Source organism: Bombina bombina, chromosome 6, assembly GCF_027579735.1.
Source record: "Bombina bombina isolate aBomBom1 chromosome 6, aBomBom1.pri, whole genome shotgun sequence".
Lineage (NCBI taxonomy): Eukaryota > Metazoa > Chordata > Amphibia > Anura > Bombinatoridae > Bombina > Bombina bombina.
In genome coordinates this window covers 489979254-489998210 of record NC_069504.1, presented here as the reverse complement: position 1 = coordinate 489998210, position 18957 = coordinate 489979254, and the positions used below count along the sequence as shown (strand labels likewise).

General features: G+C 40.6%; 1 protein-coding gene across 2 annotated transcripts in view; it reads right to left on the bottom strand.

Annotated features, from left to right (window-relative positions):
* Nucleotides 1–7659: 7659 nt before the first annotated feature.
* Nucleotides 7660–18957, bottom strand: part of HMG20A (high mobility group 20A) — a 168226-nt gene continuing 156928 nt past the window's right edge. For both annotated transcript variants that reach the window (XM_053717340.1, XM_053717341.1), the window contains exon 10: nt 7660–8020. In XM_053717340.1, the coding sequence (XP_053573315.1) occupies nt 7884–8020 (137 nt within the window). In that variant the 3' untranslated portion in view covers nt 7660–7883. The remainder of the gene's footprint in view (nt 8021–18957) is intronic.

The window sequence follows — 18957 nt, the reverse complement described above, 5'->3', positions numbered from 1 at the left end:
TAAATTACCTAAACTCAGGACAAAATTTAGAAACTATTTAGCATGGGTGTTTTTTGGTGATTGTAGATGTGTAACAGATTTTGGGGGTCAGTTAGAAAAAGTGTGTTTTTTTCCATTTTTTCCTCATATTTTATTATTTTTTTTGTAGTAAATTCTAAGACATGATGAAAAACAGAATTTATGTTTACCTGATAAATTACTTTCTCCAACGGTGTGTCCGGTCCACGGCGTCATCCTTACTTGTGGGATATTCTCTTCCCCAACAGGAAATGGCAAAGAGCCCAGCAAAGCTGGTCACATGATCCCTCCTAAGCTCCGCCTTCCCCAGTCATTCGACCGACGTAAAGGAGGAATATTTGCATAGGAGAAATCATATGATACCGTGGTGACTGTAGTTAAAGAAAATAAATCATCAGACCTGATTAAAAAACCAGGGCGGGCCGTGGACCGGACACACCGTTGGAGAAAGTAATTTATCAGGTAAACATAAATTCTGTTTTCTCCAACATAGGTGTGTCCGGTCCACGGCGTCATCCTTACTTGTGGGAACCAATACCAAAGCTTTAGGACACGGATGATGGGAGGGAGCAAATCAGGTCACCTAGATGGAAGGCACCACGGTTTGCAAAACCTTTCACCCAAAAATAGCCTCAGAAGAAGCAAAAGTATCAAATTTGTAAAATTTGGTAAAAGTGTGCAGTGAAGACCAAGTCGCTGCCTTACATATCTGATCAACAGAAGCCTCGTTCTTAAAGGCCCATGTGGAAGCCACGGCCCTAGTGGAATGAGCTGTGATTCTTTCAGGAGGCTGCCGTCCGGCAGTCTCATAAGCCAATCTGATGATGCTTTTAAGCCAAAAAGATAGAGAGGTAGAAGTTGCTCTTTGACCTCTCCTATTACCAGAATAAACAACAAACAAGGAAGATGTTTGTCTGAAATCCTTTGTAGCATCTAAATAGAATTTTAGAGCACGGACAACGTCCAAATTGTGTAACAAACGTTCCTTCTATGAAACTGGATTCGGACACAAAGAAGGTACAACTATCTCCTGGTTAATATTTTTGTTGGAAACAACCCTCGGAAGAAAACCAGGCTCAGTACGTAAAACCACCTTATCTGCATGGACCAGATAGGGCGGAGAACACTGCAGAGCAGATAACTCAGAAACTCTTCTAGCGGAAGAAATTGCAACCTAAAACAAAACTTTCCAAGATAATAACTTAATATCTACGGAATGTAAGGGTTCAAACGGAACCCCTTGAAGAACTGAAAGAACTAGATTAAGACTCCAGGGAAGAGTCAAAGGTCTGTAAACAGGCTTGATTCTAACCAGAGCCTGAACAAACGCTTAAACGTCTGGCACAGCTGCCAGCCTTTTGTGAAGTAAAACAGATAAAGCAGAGATCTGTCCCTTCAGAGAACTCGCAGAAAATCCTTTCTACAAACCTTCATGTAGAAAGGAAAGAATCTTAGGAATTTTTATCTTGTTCCATGGGAATCCTTTAGATTCACACCAACAGATATATTTTTTCCATATATTATGGTAAATTTTTCTAGTCACAGGCTTTCTAGCCTGAATAAGAGTATCCATTACAGAATCTGAAAACCCACGCTTTGATAAAATCAAGCGTTCAAACTCCAAGCAGTCAGTTGGAGGAAAACCAGATTCGGATGTTCGAATGGACCCTGAATAAGAAGGTCCTGTCTCAAAGGTAGCTTCCATGGTGGAGCCGATGACACCAGGTCTGCATACCAAGTCCTGCGTGGCCACACAGGAACTATCAAGGTCACCGAAGCCCTCTCCAGATTGATCCTGGCTACCAGCCTGGGAATGAGAGGAAACGGTGGGAATACATAAGCTAGGTTGAAGATCCAAGGTGCTACTATTGTATCCAATAGAGTCGCCTTGGGATCCCTGGATTTGGACCCGTAACAAGGGACCATGAAGTTCTGACGAGAGGCCATCAGAACCATGTCTGGAATGCCCCATAATTGAGTTATTTGGGCAAAGATTTCCAGATGGAGTTCCCACTCCCCCGGATGCTCCTCCATCGCCAGGGAACTCCTTGTTACCCCCTGATGGTTGATATATGTAACAGTCGTCATGATGTCTGATTGAAACCTTATGAATTTGGCCTTTGCTAGTCGAGGCCAAGCCTTGAGAGCATTGAATATCGCTCTCAGTTCCATTATGTTTATCGGGAGAAGAGAGTCTTCCCGAAACCATAGACCCTGAGTTTTCAGGGGTTCCCAGACCGCGCCCCAGCCCACCAGACTGGCGTCGGTCGTGACAATGACCAATTCTGGTCTGCGGAAGCTCATTCCCTGTGACAGGTTGTCCAGGGTCAGCCACCAACGGAGTGAATCTCTGGTTATTTGATCTACTTGTATCGTCGAAGACAAGTCTGTATAATCCCCATTCCACTGTCTGAACATGCACAGGTGCAATGCTCTTAGATGAATTCGTGCAAAAGGAACTATGTCCATTGCCGCAACCATCAAACCTATTACTTCCATGGACTGCGCTATGGAAGGAAGAAGAACAGAATGAAGTACCTGACAAGAGCTTAGAAGTTTTGATTTTCTGGCCTCTGTCAGAAAAACCTTCATTTCTAAGGAAACTATTATTGTTCCCAAGAAGGGAACTCTTGTTGGCGGGGACAGAGAACTTTTTTCTATGTTCACTTTCCACCTGTGAGATCTGAGAAAGGCTAGGACAATGTCCGTATGAGCCCTTGCTTTTGACAGAGACAACACTTGAATCAGGATGTCGTCCAAGTAAGGTACTACTGCAATGCCCCTTGGTCTTAGCACCGCTAGAAGGGACCCTAGTACCCTTGTGAAAATCCTTGGAGCAGTGGCTAATCCGAATGGAAGTGCCACAGGTAATGCTTGTCCAGAAAGGCGAACCTTAGGAACCGAAAATGTTCCTTGTGGATAGGAATACGTAGGTACGCATCCTTTAAGTCCACCGTGGTCATGAATTGACCTTCCTGGATGGTAGGAAGGATCGTTCGAATGGTTTCCATTTTGAATGATGAAACCCTTAGAAACTTGTTTAGAATCTTGAGATCTAAAATAGGACTGAATATTCCCTCTTTTTTGGGAATTATGAACAGGTTGGAGTAAAAACCCATCCCTTGTTCTCCTAATGGAACAGGATGAATCACTCCCATGCTTAACAGGTCTTCTACACAGTGTAAGAATGCCTGTTCGAAGATAATTGAGACCCGTGGAACCTTCCCCTTGGGGGTAGTTCCCTGAATTCCAGGAGATAACCTTGAGAAACTATTTCTAGCGCCCAAGGATCCTGAACATCTCTTGCCCCAGCCTGAGCAAAGAGAGAAAGTCTGCCCCCCACCAGATCCTTCCCAGATCGGGGGCCAACACTTCATGCTGTTTTGGTAGCAGTGGCAGGTGACTTGGCCTGCTTACCCTTGTTCCAGCCTTGCATCGGCCTCCAGGCTGGCTTGGTTTGAGAAGTATTACCCTCTTGCTTAGAGGGTGTAGAATTTGAGGCTGGTCCGTTTCTGCGAAAGGGACGAAATTTTGGCTTCTTTTTAGCCTTAAAAGACCTATCCAGAGGAAGGGCGTGGCCCTTTCCCCCAGTGATGTCTGAAATAATCTCTTTCAAGTCAGGGCCAAACAGTGTTTTACCCTTGAAAGGGATGTTAAGCAAAAGCGCTCTGCGCGCCACGATAGCAAACCCTGAATTATTCGCCGCTAATCTAGCTAATTGCAAAGCGGCATCTAAAATAAAAAAGAGTTAGCCAATTTAAGAGCTTGAACTCTGTCCAAAACCTCCTCGTACGAAGATTCTTTATTGAGCGACTTTTCTAGTTCTTCGAACCAGAAACACGCAGCTGTAGTGACAGGAACAATGCATGAAATTGGTTGTAGAAGGTAACCTTGCTGAACAAACATCTTTTTAAGCAAACCCTCTAACCTTTAATCCATAGGATCTTGAAAGCACAACTATCTTCTATAGGAATAGAAGTGCGTTTGTTTAGAGTAGAAACCGCCCCCTCGACCTTGGGGACTGTATGCTATAAGTCCTTTCTGGGGTCGACTATAGGAACTAATTTCTTAAATATAGGGGGAGGACAAAAGGTATGCCGGGCCTTTCCCACTCCTTATTTACTATGTCCGCCACCCGCTTGGGTATAGGAAAAACATCGGGGGGCACCGGAACCTCTAGGAACTTGTCCATCTTACCTAATTTCTCTGGAATCACCAAATTGTCACAATCATCCAGAGTAGATAATACCTCCTTAAGTAGTGCGTGGAGATGTTGAAATTTAAATTTAAAAGTTACAATATCAGGTTCTGCTTGTTGAGAAATTTGCCCTGAATCTGAAATTTCTCCCTCAGACAAAACCTCCCTCCTGGCCCCTTCAGATAGGTGTGAGGGTATGTCAGAACAGATATCATCAGCGTCCTCTTGCTCTTCAGTGTTTAAAACAGAGCAATCACGCTTTCTCTGATAAGTAGGCATTTTGGAAAAAATGCATGCAATAGAATTATCCATTACAGCCATTAATTGTTGTATGGTAATAAGTATTGGCGCACTAGATGTACTAGGGGCCTCTTGTGTGGGCAAAACTGGTGTAGACACAGAAGGGGATGATGCAGTACCATGCTTACTCCCCTCATTAGAGGAATCATCTTGGGCAATATCATATCTAAGGCATTATTATCCCTACTTTGTTTGGACATTATGACACAAATATATCACATATATTTAAATGGGGAGACACATTGGCTTTCATACATATAGAACATCGTTATCTGATGGTTCAGACATGTTAAACAGGCTTAAACTTGTCAACAAAGCACAAAAAACGTTTTACAATAAAACCGTTACTGTCCCTTTAAATTTCAAACTGAACACACTTTATTACTGAATATGTGAAAAAGTATGAAGGAATTGTTCAAATTTCACCAAAATTTCACCACAGTAACTTAAAGCCTTAAAAGTATTGCACACCAAATTTGAAAGCTTTAACCCTTAAGCTTTAACCCTTAAAATAACGGAACCGGAGCCGTTTTTACATTTAACCCCTATACAGTCCCAGGTATCTGCTTTGCTGAGACCCAACCAAGCCCAGAGGGGAATACGATACCAAATGATGCCTTCTATAAGCTTTTTCAGTGGTTCCTAGCTCCTCACACATGCATCTGCATGCCATGCTTTCCAAAAACAACTGCGCATTAGAGGCGCGAAAATGAGGCTCTGTCTATGACTAGAAAAGGCCCCCAGTGAAAAAGGTGTCCAATACAGTGCCTGCCGTTTTTATTAAAACAATCCCCAAGATTTAACAACTATTAAAAGTAATAATCTGCCAAATATACTTAGTAAAGTAATCGTTTTAGCCCAGAAAAATGTCTACCAGTTTTTTAAGCCCTAATGAAGCCCTTTATTCTTTTACTTAAACTAAGAAAATGGCTTACCGGTTCCCATAGGGAAAATGACAGCTTCCAGCATTACCGAGTCTTGTTAGAAATGTGTCATACCTCAAGCAGCAAAAGTCTGCTCACTGTTTCCCCCAACTGAAGTTAATTCCTCTCAACAGTTCTGTGTGGAAACAGCCATCGATTTTAGTAACGGTTGCTAAAATCATTTTCCTCTTACAAACAGAAATCTTCACCTCTTTCCTGTTTCAGAGTAAATAGTACATACCAGCACTATTTTAAAATAACAAACTCTTGATTGAAGAATAAAAACTACATTTAAACACCAAAAAACTCTAAGCCATCTCCGTGGAGATGTTGCCTGTACAACGGCAAAGAGAATGACTGGGGAAGGCGGAGCCTAGGAGGGATCATGTGACCAGCTTTGCTGGGCTCTTTGCCATTTCCTGTTGGGGAAGAGAATATCCCACAAGTAAGGATGACGCCGTGGACCGGACACACCTATGTTGGAGAAATAATGGTATCTTTCGAAAGTCCATTTAATGGCGAGAAAAACGGTATATAATATGTGTGGGTACAGTAAATGAGTAAGAGGAAAATTACAGCTAAACACAAACACCGCAGAAATTTAAAAATAGCCATTGTCATTAAGGGTAAGAAAATTGAAAAATGGTCCGATCATTAAGGGGTTAATTACAACAATTCTTTATATAAATGTGAGCAACACTACATTTTTTTCCTCTTCTCGACTGGCAACAAAAGAACACTGCATATTGAATTACCACAAGACAAAGGAAGTATGACCACATCGGAAAAGCTCAGAGAAAAGTACATTTTATAGCAGTAAAACAACATTCTACACTCTAGTTAATCTATATGCAATTCACCAGGCTGCTTCATAAGTGAATGCCTGTACCTGTACAAGATGTTCTGTAACACATCTACCTGATCATCATTGTTCAGAACACAGCATGTATGAAACACAAGCAACACAGCAAGAGCTGCGCGTCATCAGAAGTGCTACATTGCCACTAAGCATCAGGTAATAAAATGTAAAAAAACAAACTCTCCATAAGTCATTATTAGCATTGCGACACCAATATATTATACATTGTTGCTGAGATGGGCAATTTATTTAGCCTTAAACTGAATGATTTCAGTTTCAGGTTGTGCACACTTTAAGGCAAGAGTACAAACAACAATCTCCAATGGAATAACTTAATATTTTGTATGATTTTTGACAATTTCCAGTATTTTTTCCATGTACTAAATGTTTCCCTTCCAATAATTAGATGAGTAATCCATAAATATGCATTATATTGACCTGGGACTCTAAGCTAATAATTATGGTGATGTAAATATAAATATACAAAAATTGTGAAACGGAAAATAAAAGTATATTTGATGTATAATGGAAAGGGTGGAATAAAGTGTGTGGTTTAAGTGCTTATTATATGAAGAACGAGTATTTGCAATGTAAACTAATATGGGCTGGTTGATGTTTCCATGACAACCGCTGCATCTGAAACTAAATTGCCTTCATGGATTTGGTAGCATGTTTGCTACGCTGGACCTTTGGCTCTTGCAGAAGGATCCCAGATGTTTCCGGTGAGAAGTTAAATCTAGGCAATAGCTGTTTGCTGGTGCAGATATTCTGATGTGCATAATAAACGAATCAGCTGAATTTTCAGTCATAAGAAACTCCAGACTTAATATTTCCCACTTTGGAATAAGTTCCCATTAGTAATGCAGCTTTGCTAGCCTGTTACTAACAAATGTGACCAACAAATAATGTGTCACTTTATCTCCTGGCTGCAACATGTTCGTGCACTAAAGTGCACATGGGTAGTCATACAAGTGTTGTAGGTTATATACATACAAAACCATCAGACACTGCTATAAAAATACACTGTATATAGCAAGGCAGATTGCAAAGGGGTCGCCTATTTCTGCAGTTGCCTGTGGCAGTCATGTTCACAGGTTTTCTTCCCTGCTGTTTCTGTTAATTAAGAAAGTGATTAAATACTTACATTAGTTGCCAGGGTGACACTAAAGCTCATGTCTCTTTAAGATGGCTGCAAACAAGTTCATTATGAGGTGGGTATAACCTTGTTAAAAGAAGGATGAAGAGCTCTATTGATCTGTTACTGATTGGTTTAACTAACTCTTAGTTTGGTAATTAGGGGAACAGCAAATGACAATGTTTCCTTACAATAGCGCTCTTTAAAAAGTGAGATTGGTAAGAAGTTCTGGTAACAATTTGCTTTTATATCAAAAGGAGTTGTGTGCACTGGTAGTGGTAGCACAAAGATACAGTCAATAGAACACATTTATTACCAAATCATACATGCAGCGATGACTGTAAAATGCAAAAAGAACACAGTAATGAAAAATTCCTTCCATCTCATAAAACATTCAATACACTGCAATCCCTTGTTGCCCCTTTTTTTTTGTAGGAATTTGATTTGTCTTTAGCCCTCCAGCTGGCTCAGAACATCTCGGACCCCATTTATAAGAACCTCGCTCTCTTTAGGGTGTGTGACAACAGCATTCTGCAGGCGGCTCATGTAAGAGTCAATGGTTTCAAGTGTGGGTGTGTCTGTAGTACCTGAGGAGAAAAAATGGACAGGCCTTATTTGAAGGTGGAATTGGAAAGCATGGCAAACACATTGTATATGCACAGATGTAGATTATAGGCAAAGCCAAACTCATTACACAGTTAGCCTTCCTTAATGAACTGATGTGGCATAAGGTCCAAGAAAACAATTTATGCTGACCTGATAAATTTATTTCTCTTGTGATGTATCGAGTCCACGGATTCATCCTTACTTGTGGGATATTCTCCTTCCCTACAGGAAGTGGCAAAGAGAGCACCCACAGCAGAACTGTCTATATAGCTCCTCCCTTAGCTCCACCCCCCAGTCATTCGGCCGAAGGCTAGGAAGAAAAAGGAGAAACTGTAGGGTGCAGTGGTAACTGAAAGTTTTAAAATAAAAATATATATGCCTGTCTTAAAAAAACGGGGGCGGGTCGTGGACTCGATACATCACAAGAGAAATAAATTTATCAGGTAAGGATAAATTATGTTTTCTCTTGTAAGATGTATTGAGTCCACGGATTCATCCTTACTTGTGGGATACAAATACCAAAGCTTTAGGACACGGATGAAGGGAGGGACAAGACAGGGACCTTAAAAGGAAGGCACCACTGCTTGTAGAACCTTTCTCCCAAAAATAGCCTCCAAAGAAGCAAAAGTATCGAATTTGTAAAATTTGGAAAAAGTATGAAGCGAAGACCAAGTCGCCGCCTTACAAATCTGTTCAACAGAAGCCTCATTGTTAAAAGCCCATGTGGAAGCAACAGCTCTAGTAGAATGGGCAGTAATTCTTTCAGGAGGCTGCTGTCCAGCAGTCTCATAGGCCAAACGGATGATGCTTTTCAGCCAAAAGGAAAGAGAGGTAGCCGTAGCCCTTTGACCTCTCCGTTTACCAGAATAAACAACAAACAATGAAGATGTTTGACGGAAATCTTTAGTTTCTTGTAAGTAGAACTTTAAAGCATGAACCACATCAAGATTGTGTAACAGACGTTCCTTCTTTGATGAAGGATTAGGACACAGAGAAGGAACAACAATCTCTTGATTGATATTCTTATTAGAAACAACCTTAGGAAGAAACCCAGGTTTGGTACGCAAAACCACCTTATCTGCATGGAAAACAAGGTAAGGGGAATCACATTGTAAAGCAGATAGCTCAGAAACTCTTTGAGCCGAAGAGATACCTACTAAAAACAAAACTTTCCAAGATAGAAGCTTAATATCTATGGAATGCATAGGTCCAAACGGAACCCCTTGAAGAACTTTAAGGACTAAGTTTAGGCTCCAAGGCGGAGCAACAGGCTTAAATACAGGCTTAATTCTGACCAAAGCCTGACTAAATGCTTGAACGTCTGGGACATCTGTCAGACGTTTGTGTAGTAGAATAGACAAAGCAGATATTTGCTCTTTTAGGGAACTAGCTGATAATCCCTTCTCCAAACCTTCTTGGAGAAAAGACAATATTCTAGGAATCCTAATCTTACTCCACGAGTAACCTTTGGATTCACACCAATAAAGATATTTGTGCCAAATCTTATGATAGATCTTCCTGGTGACAGGTTTTCTAGCCTGAATCAGGGTATCAATGACCGACTCAGAGAAACCACGCTTTGATAGAATCAGGAGTTCAATCTCCAAGCAGTCAGACGCAGAGAAATTAGATTTGGATGCGTGAACGGACCTTGGATTAGAAGGTCCCGCCTCATTGGCAGAGTCCACGGTGGAACCGAGGACATGTCCACTAGGTCTGCATACCAAGTCCTGCGTGGCCACACAGGTGCTATCAGAATCACCGAAGCTCTCTCCTGATTGATTCTGGCAACCAGGCGTGGGAGGAGAGGAAACGGTGGAAATACATAGGCCAGATTGAAGGACCAAGGCACTGCTAGAGCATCTATCAGTACCGCCTTGGGATCCCAGGACCTGGACCCGTAACGAGGAAGTTTGGCATTCTGACGTGACGCCATCAGATCCAATTCCGGTGTGCCCCATAGCTGAATCAGCTGGGCAAATACCTAATGAAAAGTCTGACGACTTAGGAAATCTGCCTCCCAGTTCTCTACTCCTGGGATGTGGATTGCTGAGAGATGGCAAGAGTGATCCTCTGCCCATCAGATTATTTTGGTTACCTCCATCATCGCTAGAGAACTCCTTGTTCCTCCTTGATGATTGATATAAGCTACAGTCGTGATGTTGTCCGACTGAAACCTGATGAATTTGGCCGCAGCAAGTTGAGGCCACGCCTGGAGCGCATTGAATATCGCTCTCAGTTCTAGAATGTTTATCGGAAGAAGAGATTCCTCCCGAGACCATAAGCCCTGTGCTTTCAGGGAATTCCAGACTGCACCCCAGCCTAGCAGGCTGGCATCTGTTGTTACAATGAGCTACTCTGGCCTGCGGAAGTACATTCCCTGAGACAGGTGGTCCTGAGACAGCCACCAGAGAAGAGAATCTCTGGTCTCCTGGTCCAGATGCAGATGAGCAGATAAATCTGCATAATCCCCATTCCACTGTTTGAGCATGCATAGTTGCAGTGGTCTGAGGTGTAGGCAGGCAAAAGGAACTATGTCCATTGCCGATACCATGAGTCCAATTACCTCCATACACTGAGCCACTGATGGCCGAGGAATGGAATGAAGAGCTCAGCAAGTGGTTAAGAGTTTTGATTTTCTGACCTCCGTCAGAAATATTTTCATTTCTACCGAATCTATCTAGAAAGGAAACTCTTGTAAGAGGGAAGAGAAAATTCTTTTTTTATGTTCACCTTCCACCCGTGAGATCTCAGAAAAGCCAACACGATGTCCGTGTGAGACTTGGCTAGCTGGAAAGTCGACGCCTGAATTAAGATGTCATCTAGATAAGGCGCCAGTGCTATGCCCCGTGGTTGTAGAACCGCCAGAAGGGACCCTAGCACCTTTGTGAAAATTCTGGGAGCCGTGGCCAACCCGAAGGGAAGGGCCACAAACTGGTAATGCCTGTTTAGAAAGGTGAATCTGAGAAATTGATGATGATTTCTGTGAATAGGGATGTGTAGATACGCATCCTTTAAGTCCACGGTAGCCATATATTGACCCTCCTGGATCAGAGGTAGAATAGTCCGAATAGTCTCCATCTTGAATGATGGAACTTTGAGGAACTTGTTTAGAATTTTGAGATCCAAGAATGGTCTGAAAGTTCCCTCTTTTTTGGGAACCACAAACAGGTTTGAGTAAAACCCTAGCCCCTGTGTTCATCTTTTGGGACTGGGCGGATCACCCCCCATGGTATGTAGGTCTTCTACACAGCGTAAGAACGCCTCTCTCTTTGTCTGGTTTACAGATAATCGAGAAATGTGAAAGCTCCCCCTTGGAAGGGAGTCTTTGAATTCCAGAAGATATCCCTGGGACACAATTTCTAAAGCCCAGGGATCGTGAACATCTCTTGCCCAAGCCTGAGCGAAGAGAGAGAGTCTGCCCCCTACTAGATCCGGTCCCGGATCGGGGGCTACCCCCTCATGCTGTCTTAGAGGCAGCTGCAGGCTTCTTGGCCTGTTTACCCTTGTTCCAAGCCTGGTTAGGTCTCCAGACTGACTTGGATTGGGCAAAATTCTCCTCTTGCTTTGCAGCAGAGGAAGCTGAAGCGGGACCACTCTTAAAGTTCCGAAAGGAACGAAAATTATTTTGTTTGGTCCTCATCTTATTTGATCTATCCTGAGGGAGGGCATGACCTTTCCCTCCAGTGATGTCTGAAATAATCTCTTTCAGTTCAGGCCTGAATAGGGTCTTTCCTTTGAAAGGGATGTTCAAAAGTTTAGATTTAGATGAACAAAAATTTTCTTCAGGAGACCCTCTAATTTTTTATCCATAGGATCTTTGAAAGCACAACTGTCTTCGATAGGTATAGTTGTACGCTTAGAAATAGTAGAAATAGCTCCCTCCACCTTAGGAACTGTCTGCCACGAGTCCCTGAGCAATAAGCGGAGGTGTTCAAGCTTAAATTTAAAGGCCGTCAAATCAAAATCTGTCTGAGGAAGCGTCTTTCCTGAATCAGAAATTTCTCCCTCAGATAACAAATCCCTCACCCCTACTTCAGAGCATTGTGAGGGCATATCAGATAAGGCTACTAATGCGTCAGACGGCTCAGCATTTTTCCTAAACCCAGAGCTGTCCCGCTTTCCTTGTAAACCATGCAGTTTAGATAAAACCTCAGTGAGGGTTGTATTCATAACTGTGGCCATGTCTTGTAAAGTAAAAGAATTTGACGCACTAGAGGTACTTGGCGTCACTTGTGCGGGCGTTACTGGTTGTGACACTTGGGGAGAGCTAGATGGCGAACCCTCATTTACTTCTGACTGAGAATCATCTATTGCTCTATTTTTAAGTGCTAATATATGTTCTTTATAGTTTATAGACATATCAGTACAATTGGGACACATTCTAAGAGGGGGTTCCACAATGGCTTCCAAACATATTGAACAAGGATTTTCCTTGGTGTCAGACATGTTAAACAGGCTAGTAATGTAACAAGCAAGCTTGGAAAACACTGTAATCAAAGTAAATAATACTTAGAATTAAAACGGTACTGTGCCTTTAAGAGAAAAAAAGCTGCACAAATTCTGCAAAACAGTGTAAAAAAGCAGTAAACTTAACGAAATGTTTACAGTAGCATCATAAAGCCTTAGTAACTTTACATAGCTATGTAAATAAAGAATTAACCCCTTAATGGCAAAACCGGATTGAAAAAAACGTCAAAACCGGTAAAAAGGACTTTCAGCACCTTGCCACAGCTCTGCTGTGGCTCCTACCTGCCCTTCAGAACGATTTGTGGGGAAAACAATTTCTTTTACAGCCCTCAAACACAGCAGGAACCTCTGGAGAAGCAGTTAGATGTCTCTGAGGAAAAGAAACTGCGCAACTGAGGCGTGAAAATAGGCCCCTCCCACCTCACTCGATGTTTTGAGGCCTATCCGAAAAACACCAGAGTGTCTCTTAATTAACCATGTGGGTTAAAAAAAACCAAAAACAAGCCACAAAGACCCCTTTAGTCCCTTAAAAAAAAAACGTTATAATTGCATCATTTACTGAATAAACAAAAACGTTTTTTCCTAACAGTGTCACCAGTAACTAATGAGCCCTTCATGTAAGCTGAAATTCCTATCCAAGTGTCAGAATACAGCTTACCCTTCCCTCATGGGAATATTGCCAGCCTTTTCTAGAATTAACACAGTCTGTCTAGAAAAATATAGACTGAACATACCTCATATGCAGCTTAGCATGCAAACCGTTCCCCCCAAATGAAGTTTTCCTGTACTCTTCAGCCCTTGTGAGAACAGCAGTGGATCTTAGTTACAAAGTGCTAAGATCATCATCCTCCTTGCAGAAATCTTCATCCCTTTTCTGCCAGAGAGTAAATAGTACACACCGGTACAATTTAAAATAACAAACTTTTGCTTGAGAAATAAAAAACTAACATTTTTGTCACCACACTCGCTCTGCCCTTCCTAGTACTTAGAGTAGGCAAAGAGAATGACTGGGGGGTGGAGCTAAGGGAGGAGCTATATAGACAGCTCTGCTGTAGGTGCTCTCTTTGCTACTTCCTGTAAGGAAGGAGAATATCCCACAAGTAAGGATGAATCCGTGGACTTGATACATCTTACAAGAAAATGCCTTATACACGCACAGCATTTCCTACCCTATCCATCGACAACATGGGAGTAACCAGAGTTTAGTTTTCAAGTTTTTAGTCAGAAAAGGCTGGAAACAAAAATACATCACTTTGAGCAATACTCTTCCAATCAACGGCCAGATTACGAGTGGAGTGCAAATGATTGCCCGAGCAACAAGGGGTATATTGTCAGGGTTTGAGCTCATTGAGCTTACTGCTCGATTTATGAGTTGAAAGTAAACTCAATCAATTGACGCTAGAATGATTACCACGACTTCAGAGCTCTGGTTAACTTTCACAAAACATAAAGTGTCAGAAAACACATAAAAAATAAATTACACTAACTAACAACACCATATAATAAATATATATATATATATATATATATATATATATATATATATATATTGCACACAAAAGTTATAAAGGCTCAAAGATAGGAGGTCTCAGGTGTTAGAAAAAAAAGACAGGCAAAGGGATTTAACATTGAGACACATACATGTCTTAAGATGTATATGTATGTATGTATGTAGCCACCAATCAGAAAGCTCTACCCAGGTACTGAACCAAAATTGGGCCGGCTACTTACATTCCTGCTTTTCAAAGAAAGATACCAAGAGAACGAAGAAAAATTGATAATAGGAGTAAATTAGAAAGTTGCTTAAAAACATAATTTATGTAAGAACTAACCTGATAAATTCATTTATTTCATATTGGAAAGAGTCCATGAGATAGTGACGTATGGGATATACAATCCTACCAGGAGGGGCAAAGTTTCCCAAACCACAAAATGCCTATAAATACACCCCTCACCACACCCACAATTCAGTTTAATGAATAGCCAAGTAGTGGGGTGATAAAGAAAGGAGTAAAAAGCATCAACAAAGAAATCTGGAAATAATTGTGCTTTATACAAAAAAATCATAACCACCATAAGAAAAGGGTGGGCCTCATGGACTCTTGCCAATATGAAAGAAATGAATTTATAAGGTAAGTTCTTACATAAATAATGCTTTCTTTCATGTAATTGGCAAGAGTCCATGAGCTAGTGACGTATGGGATATGAAATACCCAAGATGTGGAACTCAATGCAAGAGTCACTAGAGAGGGAGGGATAAAAATAAACAACAGCCATATGCTGAAAAATTAATCCACAACACAAAATATAAGTTATTCTTATGAAGAAAAGAAAAACTTAAAACATTAGCAGAAGAATCAAACTGAAACAGCTGCCTGAAGAACTTTTCTACCAAAAACTGCTTCTGAAGAAGCAAATACATCAAAACGGTAGAATTTAGTAAATGTATGCAAAGAGGACCAAGTTGCCGCATTGCAAATATGATCAACTGAAGCTTCATTCTTAAAAGTCCACAAAGTGGAGACTGATCTAGTAGACTGAGCTGTAATCTCTGAGGCGGGGCCTGACCCGAATCTAAATAAGCTTGATGAATCAAAAGCTTTAACCAAGAAGCCAAGGAAATAGCAGAAGCCTTCTGACCTTTCCTAGAACCAGAGACTATAACAAATCGACTAGAAGTCTTTCCGAAATCTTTAGTAGCTTCAACATAATATTTCAAAGCTCTCACCACATCCAAAGAATGTAAGGATTTTTCCAAATAATTCTTAGGATTAGGACACAAGGAAGGGACAACAATTTATCTACTAAAATTTTTATAATTCACAACCTTAGGTAAAAACCGCCTTATCCTGATGAAAAATCAGAAAAGGAGATTTACAAGAAAGAGCAGAAAGCTCTGAAACTCTTCTAGCAGAAGTGATGGCCAAAAGGAACAACACTTACCAAGAAAGTAGTTTAATGTCCAAAGAGTGCATAGGCTCAAATGGAGGAGCCTGTAACGCCCTCAAAACCAAATTAAGACTCCAAGGAAGAGAAATTGATTTAATGACAGGCTTAATACGAACTAAAGCCTGAATAAAACAGTGAATATCAGGAAGAGTAGCAATCTTTCTGTGAAATAAAACAGAAAGAGCAGAGATTTGTCCCTTCAAAAGTACTTGCAGACAAACCTTTATCCAAACCATCCTGAAGAAACTGTAAAATTCTAGGAATTCTAAAAGAATGGCAAGAGAATTTATGAAAAGAACACCATGAATTGTAAGTCTTCCAAACTCGATAATAAATCTTCCTAGAGACCGATTTACGAGCTTGTAACATAGTATTAATTACTGAGTCAGAGAAACCTCTATGACTTAGCACGAAGCGTTCAATTTCCATACCTTCAAATTTAATGATTTGATATCCTGATGGAAAAACGGACCTTGAGACAGTAGGTCCAGCCTTAACGGCAGTGGCCAAGGTTGGCAACTGGACATCCGAACAAGATACGCATACCAAAACCTGTGGGGCCATGCTGGAGCCACCAGAAACACAAATGATTGTTCCATGATTATTTTGGAGATCACTTTTGGAAAAAGAACTAGAGGCGGGAAGATATAAGCAGGTTGATAACACCAAGGAAGTGTCAGCGCATCCACTGCTTCCGCCTGAGAATCCCTGGACCTGGACAGGTATCTGGGAAGTTTCTTGTTTAGATGAGAAGCCATCAGATCGATTTCTGGAAGACCCCACATCTGAACAATCTGAGAAAACACATCTGGATGGAGAGACCACTCCCCTGGATGTAAAGTCTGACGGCTGAGATAATCTGCCTCCCAATTGTCTACACCTGGGATATGAACCACAAAAATTAGACAGGAGCTGGATTCCGCCCAAACAAGTATCCGAGACACTTCTTTCATAGCTTGGGAATTGTGAGTGCCACTCTGATGATTGACATATGCCACCGTTGTAATATTGTCTGTCTGAAAACAAATGAACGGTTCTCTCTTCAACAGAGGCCAAAACTGAAGAGCTCTGAGAATTGCAATTTATATAATAAATAATATATATAAGATATAATAATATCAAAAATTGCATCACAAATAAAATGATTAGCATGCTGTAGTAAACGAACAATGCTATATAAGTCAGAATCCAATTCTTGTTGTGCTAAATTCTCCAACCAAAAAGTTGAAGCAGCTGCAACATCAGCCAAAGAAATTGCAGGCCTAAGAAGATGACCTGAATATAAATAGGCTTTCCTTAGATAAGATTCAAGCTTCCTATCTAAAGGATCCTTAAAGGAAGTACTATCTTCCATAGGAATAGTGTTTCGTTTAGCAAGAGTAGAAATAGCCCCATCAACTTTGGGGATCTTTCCCCAAAACTCTATTGAAATTGCTGGTAAAGGATACAATTTTTTAAACCTTGCAGAAGGATTAAAAGGAGTACCCGGCTTATTCCATTCCTTAGAAATCATATCAGAAATAGCATCAGGAATAGGAAAAACTTCTGGAGTAACCACAGGAGGTTTAAAAAACAGAATTTAAACGTTTACTGGTTTTAATATCAAGAGGACTAGCTTCCTCAATAACCAAAGTAATTAACACTTCTTTTAACAAAGAACGCATATACTCCATTTTAAATAAAAAAGTAGATTTGTCAGTTTCAATATCTGAGGAAGGAAGGATCTTCTGAATCAGATAGATCCTCATCAGAGGTGGATAATTAATTATGTTGTCGGTCATTTGAAATTTCATCAACTTTATGAGAAGTTTTAAAAGACCTCTTACGCTTATTAGAAGGTGGAAATGCAGACAAAGCCTTCTGAATAGAATCAGTAACAAATTCTTTAAAATTCATAGGTATATCATGTACATTAGAAGTTGAAGGAACTGCAACCGGCAATGTACTATTACTGATGGACACACTATCTGCATGTAAAAGTTTATCATGGCAACTAATACAAATGACATTAGGAGATATAATCTCCACAATTTTACAACAAATGCACTTAGCTTTGGTAGAACCGATGTCAGGCAGCAAAGTTCCAACAGATACTTCTGAGTCAGGATCAGATTGAGACATCTTGCAGTATGTAAAAGAAAAAACAACATATAAAGCAAAATGATCTATTTCCTTATAAGACAGTTTCAGGAATGGGAAAAAAATGCAAATAGCATAGCCCTCTGACATCGAAAAAGGCAAGAGGCAAACAGCAATGGGGCAAATAAATAATGAAAAAAGTTTGGCGCCAAGTATGACGCATAACGTAACAAACATTTTTTGACGCCAACCATGTCCGGAAATGACACACTTGCGTCAACGGACGTGCCTTTCACGCCAAAAATTCTTGCGCAAAGAATGATGCAATAAAGTGTAGTATTTGGCACGCCCGCGAGCCTAAGTCAGCCCGCAATTTGAAACAAAGTAGTCAATTGAAAAAAAAGACTAAACCCCACGTAAGAAAAAAATATTTCTTAATATTAACTTCCCCAAATATGAAACTGACAATCTGCAAAAGGAAATACATGAACCTGACTCATGCAAAATATAAGTACAATACATATATTTAGAACTTTATATAAATGCATAAAGTGCCAAAACCATAGCTGAGGTGTCTTAAGTAATAAAAGCATAGTTACCCAAAGACACCCATCCACATATAGCAGATAGCCAAACCAGTACTGAAACAGTTATCAGTAGAGGTAATGGTATATGAGAGTATATCGTCGATCTGAAAAGGGAAGTAGGAGATGAATCTCTACGACCGATAACAGAAACCTATGAAAAAGACCCCCGTTAGGAAAATCATTGCATTCAATAGGTGATTCTCTCCACGTCCCTCTGACATTCGCTGTACTCTGAGAGGAATCGGGCTTCAAAATGCTGAGAAGCACATGTTAAGGTAGAAATCTTAGCACAAACTTACTTCACCACCTCCATAGGAGGCAAAGTTTGTAAAACTGAATTGTGGGTGTGGTGAGGGGTGTATTTATAGGCATTTTGAGGTTTGGGAAACTTTGCCCCTCCTGGTAGGATTGTATATCCCATACGTCACTAGCTCATGGACTCTTGCCAATTACATGAAAGAAATTGTATGCTCTATCTAAATCATGAAAGAAAAAAAAATTGGGTTAAGTATCCCTTTAACACTCAAGCAGGAGCGTTAATTTGTGCCCCACTCGTAATCTGGACCCAAATGTTTCAGTTTCAGAGTAATGGCTGCCGTACAGACTTATACTATGCAGACACTTGCACATTTTGCCAAATAATCATCAATTTGCTGTGTTTTTTTGAAACTACTAAAGTAATCATTTAGTGACTTAATCACACTATGCAATTTGAAATAACAGTCTATTAATGTTTTTGTCCTTCTAGGGAAAATTTCTAGTTTCAAAAACAACGCATGAAAGAACATAAAAACACAGAGATTGTAGTATAAGATGTTATATTAGAAAGTGTT